Below are 26816 nucleotides of genomic sequence, written 5' to 3' on the forward strand. Positions count from 1 at the left end.
AACCCTGCAATGTGCTGACTTTACAAACGTGACACTAGGAAACCGGTTCAGTTAAGAACATCAGTGTCAGGATGATTCACACTGAAATTCATCAGAAAATGCTTGGTATATCTGCAAATTCTGATTAAATAAAAGGGATAGTTCACCCAAAAATGAAAATTCTGTCATTAATTACTCACCCTTATATCATTCCAAACCAATAAGACCTTTGTTCATCTTCAGAACACAAATTAAGATATTTTTGATGAAATCACTCTCTTGTCTCACTCTCCATAGACAGCAAGGGTCCTACCACGTTCAAGGTCCAGAAAGGTACCAAGAAGATTGACCAAATAGTTTATTTGACATCAGTGGTTCAACTGTAATTTCATCCAAAAATGTCTTAATTTGTGTTCTGACGATGAGCCTTATGGGTTTGGAATGATATGAGGGTGAGTAATTAATGACAGAATTTTCATTTTTGGCTGAACAATCCCTTAAAGTCCAGGTGTCAGTGCATGAAAGGAAACAACTCCTAAATCAATTTTTAAAACTACTCTTCCTTGTGTCACTGAAAAGGTTTGACATTACAATAGCTTTATAATTACGTAAAATAATCTCTATAAACTGCGTTTCAGTGATTGGGCAAAAAGAACAAAAGCCTTGCCCTCTTAATGAATCCCATTGTGTTGAAGCACGTTCTCTATTATCTTTAATGATTTCCCTTTCCATTTTCTTAGTAGAAGAAGAGCTAATTGCTGTAAATGAGTCCAGATTACTATCAGAAAATGAGCTAAGTGTGTTCGCACTTGGCTCTGGTGACTGCGTGACTCATCCTGTGGTATGATTTGTTAAAGAGAATCCCAAGAGATAGAAACATAATTAGTTTAAGCCCTCCAGATCACGAAGAGCTGCCCGGCAACAGAAGATTCGCTCTCCTGGATCCCTGAAGTCTTAATTAGATTTCATGTCATGCGTGATGAATCATGACAATAAGAGTGTTTAAGGGAAGTTGAGCCCCAGCATGTGATTTGATCTATGCTAGTGTACTTCTAAATGTTTAGATGTTAACTCACCTCTAGTGGAAATGCAGATTTAAAATTTACAGTCTGGAAAAAATAGCGGAACTCATTTAGGACTCATCCTGCACTACACAGATTTTTATCCATTCAAATGCTGTCGAATAAGAGGCTCACACATTACGTATACATTATAAGATATCCACTTTATTCTTTAACGCAGAAGTAAGCCTATAGGTGAGACCTGTCCATTAGCTGCTATAGGTGTTACGCCAGGCCAGCAGAGGGAGCCCCTGCTTCTTACTGACTGTTACCACTCCCTCTGCTACTTCTCTGGTTATTTCCTGTTTGTCAGCCATTTAAGCAGGGCCGTGCCAAACAGACCCCTGCGAAGTATTGTTTTGCTCTAGCGAACTCTACCAACCGTTTTCCTTGTTTTCCCTGTTTTCCCAGTTCCTGTGTTTCCTAGTTTCCGTGTATCTTAGTTTCTTAGTTATTTCCTTGTTTTGTTTCTAGTCCTAGTCTAGTCATAGTTTTCCCTTGTTTCTTTGTTTGTTTTCCTTTGTTACTTTGGACTGCTCATTTGGATTTCAACCCTCACCTGTACTACTGGGCTACGCTTTTGTCTTGCCCTGGATGTTCCTGTTTGCTGGTGTTTTTGACCCTGCTTGTCGACTACGATCTGTTTAATAAAAGCTTGCATTTGGATCCTCATCTCCGTCGTCATTGTAACAATAGGGAAATAACAAGAACAACAGTTTGCACTACAAACCAGTGTGTTCATTATTAAAATAATATGTTAAAATAATATGGCGAGATATATCAATTTGCAATATCAAGCAGCAAAACAAGCTGTTTTGTACAGCTTAAAATAACTGGACGCAGATGGATGCCAGACCCATAAAATTCACAAATGGCTGCGTCCACTCTTACAGTAAAAAAAAGGTAGATGCAGTATCTTTTTTGTGATGTTTTTTCTTGAATGCAGTGTTATTTTAGTGTTTGTTCTATACTATTATAAACATGCATACGTTTATTTATATTTTGAATTAATAAGGACGATAACAATAAAAATAACGTTGCACTTCACAATTTGGAGAGTTACCCGGATGCACGGGTATATTGGTGATACTCGGGTGTAAGCAACAGCATTGCTTAGATGGTTAGTGTACTACTGAATATGTTGTTCTGCTAATTTATGCTGTCTAAACCATGAAAAAAAAGTGTGGAAGCTGTTAAATCATATAGAAAAGGACTTAGTAAGCAGGAAAGGGCGCAATATTTTGACAAACTAAAATTAATAGGTGGTAAAGATAAGTACAAGCAGTATTAATTAAGATATTAACCTAATATTTCACCTACCTGACTGGAAATGATAAGAACAAACACGAACATTGTGAAGATTCTTGCTCTGGAAATCCTGGGTCAGTTTGGCCAACCACACACGCCTTTTGTTCCTCAGACCAATTTTTTGCACTCTTCTCCTTGATTTGTTATCATTTTTGGCAGCCTATAGTACTCCAAATGTTTTCCCTGGTCTGACAATTAGTACAGCCAAAAACATGACAATAATTGACCATTTTCAGCAGCAATAATCATCAAAAAATAATTCAGTTCAGTGACATTTTTTACGTTCAATACCGCTAATATGACAGATTTATGACGCGTTTTAAAAAAACACTCTATAGTTCTAAAAATCGTTCTCAGTCGACTCATTAAAGAGTCCACACAATTATAACGACAAAGGCACAGAGAAACGAACGATATTTTCTCTAGCTCATGAACGATAAGACACCCAGTCAGAGTCAGTCCTGCTATCACGAGATCGAGAATTTAAAGCGGCAGACGCGCGTACGCGTAACAAACGCTAATGTGTGTTGCCAATTCCGTGCTTTTCCCGCGGGTTGTTTTTCATGTCCGCGGGTTAAGCGACCTCAATAACGTGATTTAATAACGGCACAAATGTGTAGTTTACCCCTCGGAATGCCATTTTTACCACTCGAAACGCGATTAGGATGGTTTTAAGCTAGTTTTAAGTGCAATTGGGCGGGTTTTGTTGCGAAAACTTGGCAACCCTTATGCAATCTTAATAGTTATCGTTCTTGGTTCGAATGGGCTTTTAGGTTTTGTTAACAATAACACTAATGAATACCCAATTTCTAGTTTGACAGTTAAATTGCCATTGAATCTTGTAAAATATGCAATACTTGCTGTTTATTTCCAGTGGTCTGTCTACCAGTAAATACATGCACATGAAATTAACACCAATTCATAAAAACTGGTTCTCCTGAATAATCTTGGACTGTGTATAGCTTGTTCTAAACCCAGTTCTCCACAATCTAAACTAATTCTCAAACAAATAGGGCCTTAGTAAACTGAGTCTGTAGTATGGATGTGAAATGTAACATTTGGAGATAGAATTTCACAGTTGTGGGTGAGGATATCTTTACTGTGGAAAACACCCTTGTAAGCTTACAGTAAGTGAGTCTGCGATTTTTATCTATGTTGGGGGAAAATAAACAGTTTAAATGCTGGCGTTTGAATTCTTCTTCTAAAGAAAGAAAGATGCCCAGGCCTTTGTGCAATCATATCAAACTTTTTTTTGTTTCTTAATCTTGTTTCTTATTCTAGAGATTCAGCTCTCTGGCAGGTCGATGGGAATCAATAGGGTGAATCAGGGTGACCTGGGTCATTTTTACACTTTTCTGCAATTTACTATGACTTGTCACTCCAGCACTTCAGACAAACAAATGAGACTTGACATATCACAACATATATAATATTAACTTGGACATGTTTGCGATGAAGCAAAAAATGAACACACTGGAGCAGCAGTGATGCATACATTACCTAATTTCCCACTTAAACTCACCCTGTCTTTTTTATGAAAAAACAAAACGACTTCAATTAATGTGATAAATTAAAAAAAGGAATATCATTTCTACAGAGTCTGAAAAATCAATTTACATTATTCAATATGAGAGCTTATGGGAAGAATTTCATAAAACATGCTCAGTTTCACAACTCCTTACATTCGTTTGCTGTAAAAATTATGAAAATTATTATGTATATATATATATATATTAGTATGTCATGCATTTTTCAGCAGCAGCTTATGGCTGGTGTATCAGCAGATTTAAACTCAATTCATCATTTTTAACAATGCCCAGGTGGAGGAGATAATTATAAAATGAGGCATTCAACTGCATTTAAACATAGGCCTCAATCTGTTTTGCAATGAAGATCAAAAATTATGCACTGCCATCTTTTGTTTTCTGAATTTAGAATTTTGTACGATTAGAGATGCTTAGTGAAACAGCGCTAAATCATGATTTTCTCAGGTTCACACACTTCATCAAGTGTGTGTATGTGTGTGTGTGTGTGTGTGTGTGTGTGTGTGTGTGTGTGTGTAATCAGGGCACTTGGCCAGCAGGCAGAGACGAGGAAGCAGTCAGCGTTTTTCAGACATGAATGAGGCCCTGCTAGAGAAGGCTTCCTGTGTGGGGCTATAAAAACAACACAGCAGTGAAGAACGCTCACTGCTCCCACATTCCAGACCTTTCTGCCAGGTCTGATCATCTTGTGAGGGACCTCTTCCAAAAATATAGTCAGCAACCTATTTTAACGCATGAAGACCAATTTATACTGTGATAAACAAAATTTGTTAAATATTTTATTTTTTAACTCTTAGACTTTTTAGCCACTATTAGACTACTGTTAGATCAATAAAAATTTCAAAGAAAAAAGCTAAAAATTCTGAGGAAAAATAGTTAAAAAAATAAATAAACGGCACCATTGCCTGTGATTCGTTAGAAAATAACATTATCACTCTGAAAAAGAAGAAAAATGCTGAAGCAAGTCACAAGGCTCTGATAGAGTTGCACCATGTGAACTTTCATCAGATTGTCTCAGTGTGGTGAATCACACATACATCATATGCGTTTAGCCCACAAAAATAAGTAAAGACTAAAATAAGATATAAACCATAGTTTAAGCACAATGTAGTGTGTTTCCAATTCACTTGTGAGTGGGCAGGTCGAGTTAATGGTCCGTTTTGCACTGCCAGCATTACCTCATGGGATATCACAGCTTGTTATGCTTAAGGGCTCGTCACCGAAAAGCCAACGCTGACTCAATTTTTGCTGCAAAGATGCATTAACAAAAAGCTTGCTTGAATTGTCCGGTTTGAGAACTGATACTTATTCTAGGGTCTATATTAAACTGACAAAGCAGAAGAATCATCTGGCAAGACTGACAAAATGTATTTAAAACACACAGGAAGTGGGCTAAGCGCATTTGAAATGCATATGTGTGATTCACAACACTGAGACAATCTGATGAAAGTTCACATGGGGCAACTCTATCAGCTCGCTTCAGCATTTTCTTCATTTTTTGAGCGATCATGATATTTTTGAATGAATCACAGGCAAGAGTGTAGTAACAAATTCCTCTTTGTCGCTGCTGGGAATTAAACACTTTTAAGTAAATTACTGCTAGCATTTTCTCACTTTCTTTCTTTGTTGTTTTTGCTCATAAAATGAAAGTAAATGACCTGTAGTGGGTTGAATGGAGAACGTTCCCGTGAACACTAGTTCCTCTTTGATTGCATACCAGCTCATTTTCTAATGAGCTCTAAATCTTATCACATCATGGTATGGCTTGTTGGGAATTTCTATGGTCAAAACCAAGGATATGAACTCCAAACACTGGAATCTGAGGTCAAGAAAAGTGGTTTTCTGGGGTTTTCCAGTAAGGCCCATCCTGTGGGCTATAAGAATGGTGTGGAGTCCACCTCCTCTCAGCAGGTCAAGTGCACATCAAAGCCCTGTGATTGGAAACAGAAGTTGAGGCAGCAAGTTCCTGGCACCGCTCAGGTATGCTGGGAAACTGTAGCACTGCATGCAATTGACCAGGAAATACTGCAGCAGGTCAATGAACTTATGCATAATTAAAGAACATCAGCACTTCTTGTCAGGAAAATGTATGGGGCATGTTATGGTTATTTAATGACATGTAATACATTTGGAATTTTGTTTGTTTGTTTATCAAATCAAATTCAAAATTTATGAATAAAATGTAACAGAATTTTTAAGTATTCTTTGTTTTGTTTTTCTGATTTCCAAACAATCATGTGACACTGAAGACTAGAGAAATGGCTGCTGAAAAGTCACTTTAGACAGGAATAAATCACTTTTAAAATATATTAAAAAGTTCTTATTTTACATTATTACTGTTTTTACTGTATTTTTCAGCAAATAAATAGAGTGTTGGTGAGAATAAGAGACGTTTTTTCAAAAAATGAATATCAAACCCAAATATTGTATTTGTGTTTGCTGGTTGTTAATTATGGAAGCCCATTTCTGCCACTGAAGAAAAAAGGTAATCTTTTAAAAGGTAAACTTTTTTTCAGAATTGTGAGATATAAACTCACAATTGCGGGTTTGATATAAAATTTGGATATAAACTCGCAAACCTGACTTTTTTTTCTAAGAAATGCAAGTTATTAAGTGGGAATTGCGAGATATAAACTTGCAAACTCGCAATTGTGAGAAAAAGTCAGAATTGCAAGAAAAAAATCAGAATTGTGAGATTTAAACTCACAATTGCAAGAAAAAAGTCAGAATTGCGAGTTTTTAACTCATAATTCGGAGAAAAAAGTCTGAATTGTGAGAATTAAACTTACAATTGCAAGAAAAGTCAGAATTGCATGTTTTTATTCTGACTTCATTTCTTACAATTTTTTTAGAGTTTATTTTTGAGTATACCACAATTTTGAGATTTTTTTTTTTTAGAATTTCATAAAAAAAAGTCAGAATTGTGAGATTTAAACTCGCAATTGTGATAAAAAAGTGAGAATTGCAAGATTATATCTCACAATTTTGAGAAAAAGTCAGAATTTGCAAGAAAAAAATCTGAATTGTGAGATTTAAACTCGCAATTGTGAGAAAAAAATGAGAAGAGTTTTTATTTCACAATTCTGAGAAAAATATCAGAATTGCAAAATTTAAACTAAATTGCAAGGAAAAAGTCTGAATTGCGAGTTTATATCTCACAATTCTGAGAAAATCTGAATTGTGAGAATTAAACTCACAATTGCGAGAAAAGTCAAAACACACAACACACAATTTTAAGAAAAAAATTGAATTGCGAGATTTAAACTTGCAATTGTGAGAAAAAAAGGCAGAATTGCGAGTTTTATCTCACAATTCTGAGAAAAAAAGTCAGAAATGCGAGATTTAAACTCGCAGTTAAGATGAAAGTGTTTTTATTCTGACTTTATTTTTCACAATTCTGAGTTTATTGTGAGTGTATATCACACAATTCTGAAAAAAAAGTCAGAATTGCAAGTAAAAAGTAAGAATTGTGAGATTCAAACTTGCATTTGCAAGAAAAAAGGCAGAATTGCGAGTTTATAACTTCATCATGCATTTCTGCTAAAAAAGTTTTTCTTGTGAAATTTGCATCTAAAAATAAAAGAAGTATCTAAAAAAAAAGACAACATGTTTTTCTTCAGTTAGGTCAACCTCTGAGCCATTATAAACACACTCAAGTCCTCATGGTAATATAATAAACATATCAGCCATGTAACAAGGAACAGCATTCACTGCATATGTGTTTCTCAAATAGGGTTTGATACAGTCCGTAGCATCAAGTAATTTGCAAGTTAGATGCATGCCTACTCACTGAGGCAAATATATAATGGCAAGCAGCACTGTAATGTTCTTCAATTATTAGGGAGGAATTTTAATTTTGTTTTCAGATGTGTTTTCCTTCTGGCTCGTGGCAGCGGCATTCCTCAAGAGGGTGGACCTGAAATTGAGTTTAATACGTGAAAGAATCTCAGGACTCCAATTGAATTGTTACAAACCGGCTGAAAACAGAAGACTCACTCATCATGAGTATTACGACTGACCCCATTGCAGAGGTTCTAGAATCTTAAAATCTTAATACAAATATCTAAATAAATAAACTATAAATTAATATTAAATAATTTTATATTTCTTAGTGAACAGATATTATTATGATTCCCTAATTATTTACCTATTTATTTAATATTTTACATTAGGTAGAATTTAAAGTGAATGTGGTAGGTATTTTTGAAATCTACTGATAACATATATTGTGATATCAACCCTCCATCAGCTCCTTTGGGAAGAACTCGTGTTCCTGCAGTTGCAAACATCTGGAATGCATTTCCTGTGAAGCCACTTAAAGCCAGTGTTCAGCATTCTGGGACCCACAGCGCTGCATGCCTTGTGCTGTGGCAAGTGTTCAATATGTGCATCTATTGTGACACTAGATGTGTGCCCTGACTGCTGTGCACAACGGCGTAGTCACATGCTAGCGCAATTACACAACAGACGCTCTCACACTGAGAAATGCTGGGTGACGCAGCCTAAACAGGAAAAGGCCGAGACATTAATGATCCAAACTGTTTTTGAGTTAAGAAAATAATTAAAACCCATGGCAGAAATCACATGAGATGACCTCACTGGGCGACATTAGTCACTTAGTTAACATCTGCATTCCTAAGCATCACACCCTTGTGTTTGATAAGCTCAAATCACAGTATTGTAAAATAAAGCAAAACAGGATGTTTCATGCGTCTGGTCTAGCTCGATGCTGATGTTTTGGATCAATGTGCCCTTTTTATCTCCGAAATCTCTAGGAAAGTGAGGACTTTTGAGACAGGAGTGCCCATTGCTGGCATTAGGAGGCTTGCTTGGCACACCTCCCAGAGACCCGTCCTGCTGAAAGCGGAGCGCGCTTCAGTGTTTACAGCCAGTGCTGAGGAAAGCGGCTGTGCCTGGGCCAACTAGAAGAGCAGGCAAGTCTGGCAAACAGACGCCGTTCCCACGGCTTAGCCTTGAAAAAGGCATTTGTCACTATTCACACTGAACACTCCTCTCATTACCACATCACCAAAAGAAAAATCACTCCTAACTGACAGCAATCAATCACCATACCTATTGTTACTGACCGAAAAGCCAAACATAGTAACAACTTTATCTATGGCAAGCCATTTTAGCCTAAATTAAAGAAATTAAAGAGCACTCTAATTCAATTCTTACTAGTAACAATTCCAATTAGAAAGCTCTACAAATGAATTTTTACTAGTCATATGTCTCCATTGACTTCCATTCATTTTTAATTACAGAGCTCTACAACAGAATTGTTACTAGTAAGAACTGAATTAGAGGGCTCTGCAATTAAACATATCTTGAATGTGTTTTTTACTAGTGAAAAGTGAATTAAAGAGCTCTGTAATTGGAATTATTACTAGTAAAAATTGATTTAGAGAGCTCTCTAATTGAAATTGTTACTAGTAAAAATTCATTTGTAGAGCTCTCTAATTGGAATTGTTACTAGTAAAAATTTAATTATAGAGCTCTCTGATTGAATTGTTACTACTTGTTTACCGTACCACTTGCCATTCATGAAACATGTATTATTATTATCATCATCATCATCATAAATATTTAAAACAGTTAATTTCTTCAGGATTATTTGATAAACAGAAAGATCCAAAGATCAGCATTTATTTGAAATAAAAAGCTTTTGTAACATTATACACTATACCATTCAAAAGCTTGGAGGCATTAATTAATTAATTAATTTTTTGGGAAAGAAATTATAGAAATTGATACTTTTATTTAGCAAGGATGCTTTAAATTGATCAAAAGTAATGATATATATATTTATAATGTTACAAAAGATTTCTATTTCAGATAATTGTTCTTCTGAACTTTCTTTTCTATATTAATAATAAATGTTTTTTGAGTAGCAAATAAAAAAATTAGAATGATTTCTGAAGGATCATGTGACTGGAGTAATGATGCTAAAAAATCAGCTTTGAAATCACAGAAATAAATTACACTTCAAAATATATTTAAATAGAAAACAGTTATTTTAACGAGTTAAAATGTTTCAAAATTGTATCAAATTAACAGGGGCTTGGTAAGCAGAAGAGACGTCTTTAAAAAAAAAAACATTAAAAACCTTACTGTTCAAAAACTTTTGACTGGTAGTGTATATTTATTTATATATTAAAATAATTATTTTAATTAATATTTTAACCAGTTTTACAAGTCACTTCTACAGTTTTACAATTAGCCACTAATTGAAAGCCCATGAAATCTAAGAGTTACTGTACTGTAAGTACAACAAACAAGTGTTTGCTGTGGTAAACAGGATTTGAAGCGATCAGTGTTGAGAATGTTCTTTATTGCTGATGCAAATGAACAATCACAAGTGTCTGTTATTATTATCATGTACAATGTGAAAATGTCTTTTCAGTCATACCTCATGATAGTGTTGACATAAGCATCTGCATCCAATTTCACATTTTTCATGCATCAACACCAATAAGATTCGTCCTTCAGCACAACACTCATGTTTGCACTAAAACTGTCAATATTGATTATACATACTGAACAAACCAGGGAAAGAGAGAAACAAAAGTGAAGAACGAAATTTAAATGTGCTCTGTACTGTTTTATAAATGTGGAGTTTGAAAAGCCTACCTCAAAACACATACAATACAAAAATATATTCAACGCAACAGTTAGGTGAACAATTTAGTCGGAAATTTGTAACATTAGGTGTGGTTCCTCCTGCACCATGAGAAGATCTGCAGTATAAACTAGATTCTCTGAGTTTGAAATATTCTCTCATTAGCTGAAAAAACGGTAGGTGCAGTATCCAAAATGAACTTGTGTTATCCTGAGTGTGTTGTGCTTCCTGTTTACATCACATTCAAACGTTTTTTAGGCTCCTGCTCAATTGTTTCCAAGTGATGGCAGGTGATCTGACGGCGGCTGCTGTTTGCACATTCTGGAACCAAAATATCAAGGGGAGGGAAGGGGAAATAAATCAGACGGGATACCAAATTAGGGCATTATGTCCAGCTACTCCCACGCTCATCTCCAAGCATGAGCCAGCTACTCCTTCACCCTGCCATTTTAAGCAGGAATGACATTTGTATAAGATAATAAAACCAAACCTTGTAAAAACAAATCTCAGAATAAGAATAATATATAGTTCTTTTTTAAGAAATTATAAAAATACCAACAAGACAAGATTAAAAGGCACAACAGTGATGACGGCGTCTCTGTAAGGTCTGTAAACATCTAAGAACGGCTAAGAGGGTCTTCGAGTGTTTAAAAGGTGGCAGTGAAGAGCCACGCGAGCTCCTCGAGTCATATCGAAATCTCATTCATCTGTGAAGAACACATATTTAAGAATATGACATTAGTAGCAGAATCAAAGACATTCCATGCTCTTTGTTCTCGTGTCTTTTTCTACATACTCGCCCCAAACAATCTTCAGTTCCTTATAATGGACATTCATCGTATGGAGATTGTTTTAATAAATTTTAGACTCTTGGTTTGTTGTATATTGCTAGGGGCTGGCTAATTCTCGCCTGGCTCTCCGCCAGGCAAGGTGAAGCTCTGTCAGTCCAATCTGAATTGGGTTCATTTAGGCATTGTCATACTTCTGCAGTGCCTCCTCTAGCTTGCCTGTGACCTTCTGGAAGAAGCTGATCTGCTGCTGTAGGTAATGTTGCATCTGGGACTTGAAGTCCCGGACTCGAGTCTGATGGAAGTGCTGGATCTCGGCCAGTGTGGCGAAAGAGATGATGTTGCAGCGTTCCTTGATCCCATCTGCCTGCTGGCTCTCCATCTTGCCTTCCTCTACGTGCTTCTGGCTGTCCTTCACCTTCGTCAGAGCACCTGTGAAAAGAGAGGAACCAGGATGAGACTAAATATTGACTCGGATTCAGTCAAGAGGGAAGTTATGATACATGGCTCAACAGGTTATACCCGTCTGTATTTTTGCATGAACATGGCTGCTGTAAAAACATGTTTTGTGAAGCAATATGGCATGACCAGGATGTTAGCTTTATGATATATCATATTACTAATTTGATGTATAAATCGTTGGCATATTTGCTACACTTTAGATCAGGGGTTTTCACATCAAGTTACAAATTCCTATAGTTTACAAAATGGTAATTCAATATGACAAGAACTCAGAGTTAAACTGTGTCAGAACAAATTCATTTTGATAATGTCAGATAACCTTGATAGAAAGATATGTAATGAATTACAATCAACCAAAAATTCAGACAACTGTTAGTATGACAATATTCACACAACTATCAATACTTTGTTGACCAATTACCAAGCAATGCTTAAAGGAGTAGTTCACTTTCAGAACAAAAAAATGACAGATAATGTACTCACCCCCTTGCTGAATCCAATATGTCTTTCTTTCTTCAGTCGTAAAGAAATTATGTTTTTTGAGGAAAACATTTCAGGATTTCTCTCCATATAATGAACTTCTATGGTGCCCCCGAGTTTGAACTTCCAAAATGCAGCTTCAAAGGGCTCTAAATGACCCCAGTCGAGGAAGCAGGGCCTTTTCTAGCAAAACGATCGAATATTTTCTAGAAACATTTACAATTTATATACTTTTTAATCTCTACACAGAGTACACACAGAGCTAGACAAGATGAGAATTTGAGGTTAAAAAGTATATAAATTGTAATTCGTTTTGCTAGATAAGACCCTTCTTTCCTCGACTGTGACTGTTTAGAGACATTTGAAGCTGCATTTTGGAAGTTCAAACTCGGGGGCACCATAGAAGTCCATTATATGGAGAGAAATCCTGAAATGTTTTCCTCAAAAAACATCCTGTCCTTACGACTGAAGAAAGAAAGACATGAACATCTTGGACGACAAGGGGGTGAGTACATTATCTGTAAATTTTTGTTCTGAAACTGAACTACTCCTTTAATTTTGTTCAGTCTGTGGTGTAAAAAGGTCGCATTAGCAATTAAAGGAAAAACACTTATGCAAAACATGGTCAGGTCAAAGTGTCTGAAAAATTTCTGGTTCCAAATTTGAATCCATTTTGACTGGTAGTCCACTGTATGAAGAATTTCTGGGTATAATATGTCACAGTTTACTATATTTTGCTATTCTCACTTACATAAATGAACTATTGTGTTCTGGACCAACTAGTAAAAAATATTTAAATTATATATGGTGTCTGAATAATTTTCAACATGCTTCAGTAAAATACAAAATAAAATTGATTTCACTACAGCCGGTGTTTCTGAATGTATGTTTGACATGAATACTGGTTTAATATCTTTTGTTCTAGATCTTTTGTCTACAAGAGGAAGTACAGCGAATGAGTAATGAGTAATGTGGCAGCTGCGTCCAGCCCTGCTATTGCAAAAGAGTCTTGCAAACCCTTTTGAACGTGGAAGTTACATAAAATGCAGTAAAATCACACGTTTTTCTATTTAGAATGCAGATTTTTTTGCATTATCAGCAACAGACAGGACTGCCCTTGTCTTAGTGGAAATAAGTTGGTAGAGAAAAAAAAAACACTTTCGAAAGTGCAGTCTAAATATACATAAGAAAAAAGTGAAGTGTTTAGCACTGGCGTGCATAATAATGTACTAAAAGCCAGCCATTATCGCAAATTAAAGCCAGACGGGGTGAGGAGTTCACTTTGAGTGTGTTTATTTTGTTTTAATAAACAACTGACTGTACATTACCCCACTTACATAGCTACTCAGTATTTAAAAAGTAAATTATCATGGAATATTGATTTGAGATTTTTTTATTATGTTAAAGGAAAGAGCTTTCAGAGTGATTTGAGGGATGTTAAACTAGCTCTGCAATGTAGGTTGCAAATTTCATTGTACAAAATGCCACGATTAACCAATCACAAATTCACAATCAAGTATTACAGATAACGCTAATGTGCACATATATGGCAAAATTCTCAAAACAATTGTTACTACGATACTGACCATCATAAAACTTCTGACATTTACCCAGACTAGTTCACATTACAATGACAGGAAATGAGAATGAACTATTAAGTGTCACATTGAGTTACTTGACATAACAGTCACTGTAATCAAACAGGATCTTCCACCTTATAAGCAAAGAGAAGTGTGTCTAACTGAAAGGTAGAACCGTTATTGATTCTTTGAGTGTAGAAATGCTGGTGGGAGTAACTGTAAATTGTTGAAATAACAGATGTTGAGTAAACCATCAGTGTACTCTACTGTTTAGAAGTCTGGGGTCAGTTAAATAGTAAAAAAAAAAATTCAGCTTTGCCAGCACAGGAATAAAACACATTTTAAAGAGGTCATGACATGATAAATCAAACTTGCTTGGAACTTTTGGCATAAGTTTCAAAGCTTAAAACCTCCTCCTCATTGTAAACAAAGCATTTTTTTTTATCAAGCTCTAAAAACGGCTCATTTGGATCTGAGGTGCGAGTTGACATCACCTAGGCACATGCATTTGAATAAACACTGCCTCCAGGGCAAGGCATCAACGAATAGTCATCTTCGCAATTCCAAGATGGTGACGGCAGACTCCCGCCCAGTATGAGCTTCAAAAACGCTCTTCAGAAACCAAAGGGTGACGTCACGGACACTACGTCCATATTTTTTTTCAGTCTATGGTAATGGCAAAGTGATTATATTTTGTTCATTTAGGAAAACGCATTTCTTGTTTGTTAAATATACGTTTTGGTTTTTTAAAGTAACGAACAGCAGCCAGTGGAAGTCTGTTTAATCAATTTGCCTTCTCAAATCATCACGACTTACCTAAAATAAAATCTATAGATATAAAACAGTTCAAGTATAAAACAATGTTAGTTTAAACTGAAGCTGGCTTTACAGGACATGCGGGCACCAGTGCGAACACTTGAATTTTTTCAGTGGAAACAATTTTAAATTTTCCATCATTTTTGCTCACAAAGGTAAGAGAAATACATCATTGGGAACTGTATTTGTGTGAACTCACAATATCAACAAAACATTACAAACAGAGCTTTTATAAAATAAAGAAAACAAACATGACGTTTGTCGTCTCGTTCTTGAAAAGGAGCGCTTCACAAAACCATACCGAAACTCAGCGAATACATGCCTCACAGGCGTGATAAATATATATATAAATTATTACTTAATGAAATAAAGCAAATCGGAAACGAAAACTATTTCATTATGTAATCCGCAAAGACACATTTCTCTCTAAAGGCGTGAGGAGATTGTGAGCCAGAATCTTTGCGACAAGTAAACCTCAAGAAACAATAAAATGATAAAAAAAATCCATGTCATGACCCCTTTAAAATATATTCAAATAGATAAATATTTTCGATTGTACAAACATGTCACAATATTACTGTTCTTACTTTATTTTTTATCAAAAAGCTTGGTAAGAATCAGAGACTTCTTTCAAAACATTAAAACAATTCTACCAACCCCAAACTTTTGAACGGTAGTGTGTATTGTGTTTGTCTTTGAGAATGGAGACGTCCTGCCCCTCTCACTCAGGCAGGCAGTCAGTGTTCCTGGTATACTCATGTCTGTTTTCTTGAGAAAGTGGCTTTGTGGTATAGATCAGGAGGCTGACACATTTCACTACTTCAAACGTAGAACACCATCTCTGAAGTGTATAAATAAAAAATACTAGGAAGACAAAAACTAAAAGTAAAAGTAACATAAAAATAAAAATGGGGGTTTACAAAAGAATGGAAACTGAATCGAAACTATAAAAAGTGCATTACACTACAAACAGTGACTACTTAGCAAGGGCTGGTCAAATCCAGTCAATCTGAAACAGAAATGCTCAAAGTGACAGTAGTTACAGATTTGCTGCTACATTTACACTACCAGTCAAAGGTTTGTGAACAGTAAGATAGTAAAAATATTTTTTTGCTGTACTTTGAATCAAATAAATGCAGGCTTGCTGAGCAGAAGAGATTTCTTTAAAAAACATTATAATCTTACTGTTCAAAAACATTTGACTGGTAGTGTATCAGCGGTTGAAAAAAACTTGGAACAAGAGCTTTGAAGGGAATTTGGTGTTATGTTAAAGATGATTCTGTTTTCGATGAAGTCTGTTGTATTACAATCTGTGAGGTGATACATCAATGAAAAGAGAGTAAATAAAAAAAAATGGTATTTTCACAAAATTAACAGACTATAAAATGACAGACACTGCAAATTGTTCCAGTTCTCTAAATTCACATAGAGGTAAATAGTTTGTAACTAAAGGTGTATCAGTCTAAATCTCATGATAAGTATTGAGCACAGATGGCTAACTTCCCTCCTCACTGAGGAGAAACATGCAAGACATTCCCAAATGTCCCATCCCCCCAAACTCCACACATTCTGCCTTCTGGCCAAAGAAGCCTTCACTTCAGTGTAACCCAGATCCCTGAAATTCCTCAAACACACACACACACACACACACACACACACACACACACACACACACGACCATTCTGACTCTTACAAATGCAGTTCAAACGAACACACATGAAAAAGACAAGTACATTTAAGGAAGACAAGATGCAGGTCAAAGATAAAATACAGCAGCACTTCATGAAACCAGTGTTGGGGAGCATTACTTTTAAATGTGAAGTGTTACAATCTCATTACTAATTACGTTACGTTTTAAAGAATGGAATGCAGTCAATTACTATTGTGTCACTTTTTTCACCATCAGCTGACCGATATCTCTTTCCTTCAGAGTTGAAATGCTAGTCTCTTCTCTTGCAGATATTATTTATATCAGTAAATAATGTTGTTTTTAGTGTGGACAAAGTCTCTTTTGACATTTTCTGTCATACACTCTTAAAAATAAAGGTGCTTCACGATGCCACAGAAGAACCTTTTTTGTTTAAATGGTTCCACAAAGAACCTTTAACATCTGAAAAACCTTTCTGTTTTACAAAAGGTTCTTTGTGGCGAAAGAAGGTTGTTCAGATTATAAAAAAGTAAAAAAGAGATGGTTCTTTAAAGAACCTTTGACTGAATGTTTCTTTGTGGAACCAAAAATAGTTCTTCTATGGCATCGCTGTGAAAAACCTTTTAAAGCACCTTTATTTTTAAGAGTGTACAGTAAAGTGTTTTTTTTTTTTTTTTTTAAATGTGACAAGTGTATTTACACAGGAACCCTAATCGTGAAAAACTGGACGGCACACCTAAATATTACATTTCTGACAATTTACCACTGCTTAAAGTCTTAATTAAATGGAAGTAGAGACATACTTTTTCTTCCATTTAGTCATGTACATCAGAGTAAAACGGCTTATCAAAAAAGGAACAAAAATGTAGGGGAAGGAGTTCTTTCTATTCATCAGGTTTCACCAAAGTTTTCGGATTCTGATGGTTTCATGATTTATCACATTTTTTTGCCCAGTAACTGGGTCCGTATATGAATCAAAATGCATTAAACAGTTGCAGAACCACTGGATTTATATTATAATCAAAACAAACATGCTACATGCAGTTTTTTGATGCAAACAGACTGTATTATTTAACATTTGAAAGCAAAAACAGAATAGTCTGACTTTAGAGTTTGAAATTACACTACATAAAACATATCTGCATGAAACAAATAGTAGACTGACTGAATAAAAATGCTAATTTACTCTTTGACAGCAGGTGGTGCTTATGGAACAGCAGCAATAAAGCGTTTCCATGGTTACTGCTATAAACAAAGCAAGACACTAAGCATTATACTACTGGGGGGTGTTCCATAAAACAAGTTTACCAAATAAGCCAGGCTTATTTCAGTTAGTCTGACTGTGACAATAAGTCAGACTAACTGAAATAAGCCTGACTTATTTGGTAAACTTGTTTTATGGAACACCCTACTGGTCTCTTGAATGCTTGAATCTGATTTATTGATAAACATTCTAAGGTGTGCAATTATTTTCAGGGAAACGCAAGGGGAAAGTAGCTCCAGACAGGCCTTGAGCGCACTGTCTGTATCACTTCGTCAAAGGATTTCAGTTAGATTGAAGCCTACAACATCGAAAAAACTAAACAAAACAAAAAAACACAATGACACTGATCTAGAAAATAAATATAGTACACAATAGGATAAAACTGACCAATTATTTACACAATTATATCCACACAATTACGTTTTGTTGTGTACGGAAAGCACATTCACTCTTTTTAGCTCTCTCTGTCTCATACAATCACACACACAGAAGCATGCGAGTGCACAGAAATGTGTTATCAGCGCTGCTCTGACGATTTTATCTTTATTACAAGTTAGCAACTTAAAAGCTACATGATATTTTTTAGATGCTCCCACAGACTTCAAGACCTGAATTTAGTTACTTCAACACATTTTCACATGTTTTGTATTATTGTGCACAAACAACAGAAAACAAGATAATAAATAGTCAGTAAATAAACTAAAAATTTATGTCGCTTATTTTAAAACATAACTCCAGTGTAAGAGCATAAATGCAACAATAATAGAGCTGCAAAACGATTAGTCACGATTAATCGATTCAGAATAAAAGTTTGTTTGCATACTATGTGTGTGTACTGTGTATATTAATCTATACATAAACACACACATATATTTTTACAAATATTTGTTTGTATTTATATGTAAACCCTTGTATATAATTTATATTACAATATAAACATTTTACATCTAAACCTAACATATTTTTCCTTAATATATATACATGTGTGTGTGTGTGTGTGTATTTATATATACATAATAAATATATACACTACACACACAGTTTGCAAACATAAACATAATCGATTAATCGCGACTTATCGTTTTGCAGTTCTAAACAATAACCATGTCATTGTTATGACGTTATGAGAAAGTAATCAGACTACACAATGCCATACAAACTCTTAACACAAAAACAACATGGCATCTCGAGACCATGTCCATAGTTGGAGTGGAGACCACTTATCTGACATCTTACAGATTAACAACAAACACACCTCAGTTATTAATAGCACACACTAAATACATTTTACATCATTCAAGCCACTAAAACATGTTAAACTACATTTATAGCTTCTAATCATATATGAAAACATATTTTAGAAGGTGGAATCTTAAACATAAGAGCTAATACAGGGATGTAGCACAAACCAGTTGTCTGAGAAGTGGTTTGAGAAAGGAGACACACGTGGGAAGCTGCACTCCGCTGAACCACTATAAAGCCTGCTGCTGCAGAACCTCTCCAGGCATTATGTAATGTACTATTACACAACACAGTCCTGCCGTTGAACTGCAACCAGAGAACAAGTGATTCTGATACTGATTCCTTGACCATATTATCCAGACCTGAATCATGACATTTGACATGGGACTTTGCATGGTCGGATTTTAACACAGGTGGCAGATTATTCCAGCCTGACAAGCAAAGAAATTATTTGGCTTTCTAAACAAATGAGAAGGCAAATGCAGATCACTGGCAAAACAAAAGTGAATGCAAGTCCAATTTGCCTCGGAACTGCACCATTAGATTCATGAGCATTAAGGATAATACGAAAGTCATCAGCTGTGAATTACAAGACATTTGGCAGAATACAGACCAATGAATTTGAGCTCCCAGCCCATTTCAGAAGCTGCTGTCACTTACATGGAGGCTGAATCTTATGACTCTAATCAACATCTTCCTGATAAACAGCAGTGACAGTGAAGGTTTAAACTAGCAATTAGGTACTTTCCCACATGGTTGATGGATTAATGTGATCGTTCACCAAATTGTTAATATTTTGATGACAGTTACTCACACTAATGTCGTTCCCAACCCTGTATTATTTTCTTCCTTCAGTGAATCACAAAAGAAAATAGGCAGAATATTCCAGATGCTTTTTTTTTATACAAAGAGCCAAAATCAATACTTTTTTTCAGCAAGGACTGATGAAAAGTGACTTTTTACATTGTTAATCCTATGGTCAATTTTTCTATTTAAATAATTTTATTACATTTTTTATTTTATTTCAAAATAAATCAAATTTCTCTTATGAGTAATGAATAATAATAATAGGAAGAAACTTTTTAGCAGATCTAGACAGGTGGTGCTGGGGTGGTGGTGGGCTAGGATAAGGACATGCATAGCATGCTGAGACTTCATTTAATATATGTGACCCTGGACCACAAAACCAGTCATAAGGTTCAATTTGACAAAACTGAGATTTATACATCATATGAAAGCTCAATAAAAAAGCTTTCTATGGATGTATGGTTTGTTAGGATAGGACAATATTTGGCTGAGATACATCTATTTGAAATCAGAAATCTGAGGATGCAAAAAAATCAACAAGACTGAGAAAATCACCTTTAAAGTTGTCCAAATTAGGTTCTTAATGCATATTACTAATAAAAAATTACATTTTGATATTTTTACAGTAGGAATTTTACAAAAAATCTTAATGGAACATGAACTTTACTTAATTTCTTAATGATTTTTGGCATAAAAGAAAAATCAAAAATTTTGACCCATGCAATGTATTTTTGGCTATTGCTACAAATAAACCCCAGCGACTTAAGACTGGTTTTGTGGTCCAGGGTCACATATGTCTTGGTTATATAGGCAAAACGTAATGAATATGTGAATCCAATAAGCTGGGAACATTGAATTAAACAAACCAATTAGAACACAAATAGAGTTCCATGGCTCAACTATTCATTTTTTGAATCGTGCTCACCATGTATTTCTGTAGTATAAAGAAAGAGAATTCTTTTGTGTTCCACAAACAAAAAAGGGTGGGAAGATAATGACATCATTTTCAGTTTAAAGAAAATTATCTGAGGAATGTGTGACTGGCCAGATTAGATTTTTGAATAGGCGCTTCTTTCACAGTGCTTCAGACAAACACCTACAAAAAACATGCAACTTAATTATTAAAGATACAAATACTTCTGGAGGATGCATTCAAAACTTACTTGTTTCTGAGGGGGAAAAATGACTCACAGATTTGAATGTGCTGAAAGATCTTAAACCCTGTTCACACTGTCAGCGACACGTAGCTATAAAGCGACACAATCCCATTCATTTTCAATGGAGAGCTGGTGACTTTTGGCAACAGGAGCGATAGTGAGTTTAACTTTATGCAACTATATGCAAATGAACAGCGAATTTTGCGAGCAACCAACTGGAGTAAAGAATCAGTCAGTAGCACTCACACATCACCGTCTTGAGTGCAGGCAGACAGGACAGAATTCTGGAATGATTTCACAAATGTTTTATATGTGACCCTGGACCACAAAACCAGTCAGAAGTAGCATGGGGATATTTGTAGCAATAGCCAACAATACATTGTATGGGTCAAAATGATATTTCTTTCTTTTTTACCAAAAATCATTAGGATATTAAGTAAAGATCATGTTCCATGAAAATATTTTGTACATTTCCTACTGTTAATATATCAAAACATAACTTTTGATTAGTAATATGTATTGCTAAGAACTTAATTTGGACAACTTTAAAGGTGATTTTCTCAATATTTAGATTTTTTTGCACCCATAGATGTGATTTGCTAAAAAAAATATTTTCTAAAAAAAATACAATTATATATACTTTTTAACCTCAAATGCTCATCTTGCTGTGTAGAGATTAAAGAGTATATAAATTGTAAATGTTTTTAGAAAATAACCAATCTTTTCACTAGATAAGACCCTTCTTCCTTGGCTGGGATCATTTAGAGCCCCTTGAAGCTGCATTTAAACTGCATTTTGGAAGTTCAAACTCGGGGGCACCATAGAAGTCCATTATATGGAGAGAAATCCTGAAATGTTTTCCTCAAAAAACTATTTCTTTACGACTGAAGAAAGAAAGACACGAACAAGGGGGTGAGTACATTATCTGTAAATTTTAAAAAAATTATACGTTTAAAAAAAGTATAATTCCTAGTCTTAGAATGATATCTTAGTTGTACTGGCAATATATAAGTTCAGACATGCAGTTTGCCAAAAACATTAGAGCAAAAGCACTAGGAACGCCCAACATAGAGCAACAAAGTTGCTGGTGGTGTGAACAGGGTTTCAAGCTGTTGCACTGTGGTGCGAGTGCGATGCGACAACTGTTGCATCCGCTGTAGACACGATGTAACACGGTGTAACACTAAAACTTTTGGCTTCAGAAGATTTAGAAATATAGTACACTATAGCAAATCTTGTGCTTTATGAAAGACTTCATGAATTACACTAAAAGAGAGTCTTTTTTAGACTTAACCTCATAGAGATAACGTTATTGCTAACACACCAAACACTGGAAATGTGTCAGATAACAGGTTCTAGCTAGCCTTGCTGTGAGTGGTTAAGGGGCTATGCACAATGCTAACTTCCTTACCTATAATAACCACATCATGTCTTAGTCATTATTTCCTCTCATTGTCAAAAGAACCACATATTTCACTGCACATCACAAAGAAGCAATGGAAAAAAGGATCCCATTAATAACAACGTCAGTATGTTCACTAATGGCTCTCTACATTCAATTCCATTGCTAATGGAGGCTCTATAGTGACACAAATCAATACATGCTGTGCCCTTGTGTATTTTATTAGAAAAAAAAAGCAGCCCTATCATTTATCCCCGTGGACAGTATGCCTGCCTTGAAATTTGATAATCTTACAAAAAAAACAAAACAGCAAAAGCTCTATATTGGTTTACACAGGTGAAAGCAAATTCACAGATGTGGTATAGTTGGTTGGGGAGTATTTTAAGCATTATTCCTGAGGTGCAGTTGTTTTATGGTATTGATTTTACAATCACCATGAGATTTATTAAAAGGGTGACAGCATGTGAGCGGGTAAACAGATGGCAAATGACAATAAGATGAACGTGCAACAAATGCATATCCAGAATTCAAGCCAAAATTATCATTAGTACCTTTGAAAGATAGATAACTGAATGTCTATGGGGAGATGAGGCAGGAAGTGGTTATTATATGTCCCCCCACACACACTCCTCTTGAGGTTTGAATGTCTTAAATGTCCCACTTTGTTTGCCATCAGACATTCTAGTCAAAATTTATTCTGTCAAAAAGGTGATGGAAAGTGGACAGGTTTGCTCATAGTTTTCTACTGACTCATTCAAGGCCTAGATGATTGTTTCTTAAAAAACCCATATATGTGAAATTGTGGGTGAAACCACATACAATGGAAAAAAGATGTAATTTTATAACATCCATCTATAATAAGACATTATATGGTGACAATGACAATAAGAATTTGCTAAAAAATTACACCTTTTGGCAAATGCTCATGTATGGCATATGGGCTTCAGCAAGCTGCAGGTGACCTCAGTGCTAGACAGTCAGCTGGATCAGTCACAGACTGAGGCCTCTCTGCTGGAAGCACAACACAGTTTTTCAATTTTTCCAAAGCATTGCACAGTCACAATAGAGTGACAGCGCTGTCTACAGCACCAGTCTGTACCTCATTAAACATCTGGTTCACACATTTAACACTCATAAAAATAAATCTAGCTAAATTTAGCCCACTTATTTTAAAGCTTTTGTGAATAACAACATCAAAACATTCACTACATTCCCATAAGGAGATGCCAGACAAATGAATGCATACAGCTACCCTGTAGCTCATAGATATCTCTGTGGGCTTTCACAAAGGCAAACTATTTGTTCATGTTGTGGTTACGAGTTGCCACATAAACGGGGACTCTTGAAACAGCTTGTAGAATTCAAGTCAGACTCTCTAAAAAACATAGAAGACAATGAGCATATAAACGCTATATTAACAAATATAAGACCGTTGACCACAAAACCAGTCTTGCGTAGCATGGGTATATTTGTAGCAATAGCCACAAATACATTGTATGGGTCAAAATGGTCGATTTTTCTTTTATGCCAAAAATCATTAGGATATTAAGTAAAGATCATGTTCCATGAAGATATTTTGTAAATTTCCTACCGTAAATATATCAAAACTTAATTTTTGATTAGTAATATGCATTGCTGGTGCTTCATTTGGACAACTTTAAAGGTGATTTTTTTTTTTTTTGCACCCTTAGATTCCAGATTTTCAAATAGTTGTATCTCGGCCAAATGTTGTCCTATCCTAATAGTACATCATACATCAATATATATTGCAAATTCCATACATCATGAAAAGCTTATTTATTAAGCTTTCAGATGATGTATAAATCTCATTTTTGAAAAACTGACCCGTATGACTGGTTTTGTGTTCCAGGGTCACATATTTTCAATAATAAACATTAATATTATAAAAAAGTATTGGTTTTCTTAAAAAAAAAAGTGTTATGAATGGTAGTGTATATATGGATTTCTTTACCCCTGTTATATATTCTTTTTTACTAAGTTCATATGAAATCTTGCCTCTGGGCTCATAAACTTAACTCAATAAACGTTTCTTTTGATAGATGTGGACTTTTGTTTTATATTGTTTTACATCATATTGGCTACTGCATGATGTAACGGCAGTGAAACTAAGAGAAGACCATAAAAACACTTTACAATCAATCCTGTTTTAAATGAACATTGTCTCTCGACTGAAAAATGTCGTGATATCATGCGTTTTTTGAGAACTACATTACAAGCTAGTGGCTCCATTTCAAAAATGGCTAAGCCAAAAAAGGAAGTCTAAGTAAATAATGATCTCAGACTGTAGGAACTCTAGCTGTAAGATCCTCACATCTCACACGCATCTGTAAATGCATCATAAATATTCAAGCAGTGAATCAAACAGCTGAAGGTGTGATTGTTACACTTCCTGCAAACTCAGAAAGCATGAAGCATTCCTACATGCTTTTGATTTGAAATAAAATGACTTATTTTTGATACAATCAAGGACGTTATCAAGTGTCAGAAATATGTAACAAAAACATCCATCCATGATGAAATCAATGTCATTCACTGAATGACTGAATAAGTACTGAAACTCCCCTGTTTAACCTTCCTTGAACAATGCAGTACGTCAATAGTTTCAGTCTTTGTCATTGTATGTGGCTGATTTACCAGCCACAGGAAAAGCACACAAAGCACGTCAGCTCACCCCATGTGACTCAGCAGTCAGATGAAACTAGGATGGCCAGTGAACTCATCAGTGGCACTTCAGTGCAAACAAATCAGTCAAGCAAAGCAAACGATTCTGAGAGCAGGTGACTCTGTTATCTTTCATACCCACTGACCTCAACTAAACACAGTTTCATGCATATTTCTACAACAGTTAGTAAGTAAATGCATACCTTTCTGTACATGGATGATATCGGGGTAGTTGGTAAGGTGTCCTTGGTACAAGGCTAACAAATCCATCAAAGGGTCCACATCTTGTTTAGGCTGCTCCACAAAGTAGTCTCCAATAGCTTCGTAGGCGTCTCCCGTGTACGCAATTGCTTGGTTTAAGCCGACCGAGTATGCCTGCTGGTCAATCTCGAAGGCTTGACTTAGATACTTGAAAGATTGTCCCACTTTCTGATACTCTTTCTTAAACCCGGCTATCTGCTTTCTCGCAAACTCGTTAAGCGTGGCATTGACTTGGATGACGCTGTCATCCATTTTCTTGGTGAAGGCCTTGAATCCATCAATCCTGCTTTCAACGTCTTGCAAGTCAAGAGGGGCTGCTGGAGTGCTAATGGTGAGGAAGAAGTTGGCACCAACCATCTCGTCCTTCTCAGCTTTCCTCTTCCCTTGCTTCCAAGACTTTTCATCCGTGCTGGAGCAGGTGAGGAAGTGCTGGAAAACATCACAACGGGCTAGAACAGGGTGGGTGGTCATATGATTCATCCACCATATCAGCCCTCTTCTCCTTTTCGAAATGAAGTCTTCTTCGAAGCGACCGGTGGCTTGTTTTTCAGGAATGTGCGGAACTGAAATGACAGGAAATTTCTCCACTAATCTGGCGTAGAGCCAATCGAAATGCTTATATCTTCTGTTGACCTGGCTCTGCGTGTGGGTCGGCGTCAGCTTGTAGGAAATGTAACTTTTCATGCCTTTGAATTTCGTCTGCTTGGTCGGGTCGTCAATAGTGCAAGCGAACGGGTACGGGTTCTCCTGCCACTCCGGACCGTACTGACCCATCACCACACAGATTTTATCCCCATCCTTCACAAACCCGGATGCTTCCCCCAGCACGAACGCCTCACCGCCTGACTTCACGAAAGTGGAAAACCTGTTGAGATTTCTGCTGACCGTAGCTGAACTTTTGGCTTGCTGTGAACCTCTAGGCATGGAGGAGGTGGAGATGCTGTAACCAGATGGTCCGTTTCCTTCATAATTCCTATATCCTCCTCCGACAACCCCTGGTTCGTCAGCTACGGACGAGTGATCGTCCCAGTCATCATCCCAATCATCATCACTGGCTGTTGTCCCTGGATGTTGTTGTTGTTGTTGCTGAGGTAGTGCAGGGTAGGCTGTGAGGCTGGATGCTGGTGCAGCTGTGTTGTAGCTCTGTTGAGTCTGATTTTTGAAGTCAAAACCACTAGTGGGAATGTTGGCATATCGAGAGTTGTTGTTAAAAGAGGAGACGGTGTCATTCCTCAATATCTCCACGTAGGACGCAGGCAGGAGCCCTCTTTCCCCTCTGCTGTTCGTCCCCTCCAGCCAGCCGTCAATGTCCTGCTCGCTGTACAGAGTTACAATCTCCTGTTCTTTCACCGATATCTCTCCTGGGTTTTCTGAATTAAAGTCATACAGAGCTCTCGCTCGCAAAGCCATATCTCCAAGCTGCGATTAATTAAAAAGCGAATAAGGTTAGCGTATCAGCTAGCTAACTCCAACCCAAACTCACTCACTCGCTGACCTGCAATACTGACAACAACTTGCGCGTCTGCTGCTGCGGGAGCCGTAAAGCCACTATCTCTAGCGTCGTCTTTACACTGATCATACGATAACCTGACAATCGATCAGCTGTCGAGCTTAAAAACCTCAGAGCTGTGGGTTTAAGTCATTTCTTCATCTGTGGAGTTTACCGTCCGGAGCTCCGTTGCTGTGCGCCCGTCCCACACCGACCGCAGTGTACAC

The 26816-nt window shown here is 36.2% G+C and overlaps 1 protein-coding gene across 1 annotated transcript; it reads right to left on the reverse strand.

Moving 5' to 3' along the window:
- Positions 1 to 10206: 10206 nt before the first annotated feature.
- On the reverse strand, positions 10207 to 26803 carry snx18a (sorting nexin 18a). The gene is made up of 2 exons (XM_073841067.1): positions 25043 to 26803; positions 10207 to 11731 (listed from the first exon to the last, which is right to left on the reverse strand). The coding sequence occupies exons 1-2, from the start codon at positions 26508 to 26510 to the stop codon at positions 11478 to 11480; spliced, it is 1722 nt and encodes a 573-aa protein (XP_073697168.1). The 5' UTR covers positions 26511 to 26803; the 3' UTR covers positions 10207 to 11477.
- Between the last annotated feature and the right edge of the window lie 13 nt (positions 26804 to 26816).

Source organism: Garra rufa, chromosome 5 (genome assembly GCF_049309525.1).
Source record: "Garra rufa chromosome 5, GarRuf1.0, whole genome shotgun sequence".
NCBI lineage: Eukaryota > Metazoa > Chordata > Actinopteri > Cypriniformes > Cyprinidae > Garra > Garra rufa.

What these genes read in the sequence shown, in the direction of transcription:
- snx18a (XM_073841067.1), bottom strand. Translation starts at nt 26,510, where the DNA reads ATGGCTTTGCGAGCGAGAGCTCTGTATGACTTTAATTCAGAAAACCCA. An exon ending in TATCATCCATGTACAGAAAG is followed by an intron (nt 11,732 to 25,042) that starts GTATGCATTTAC and finishes CTCTTTTCACAG; the next exon opens with GTGCTCTGACGAAGGTGAAG.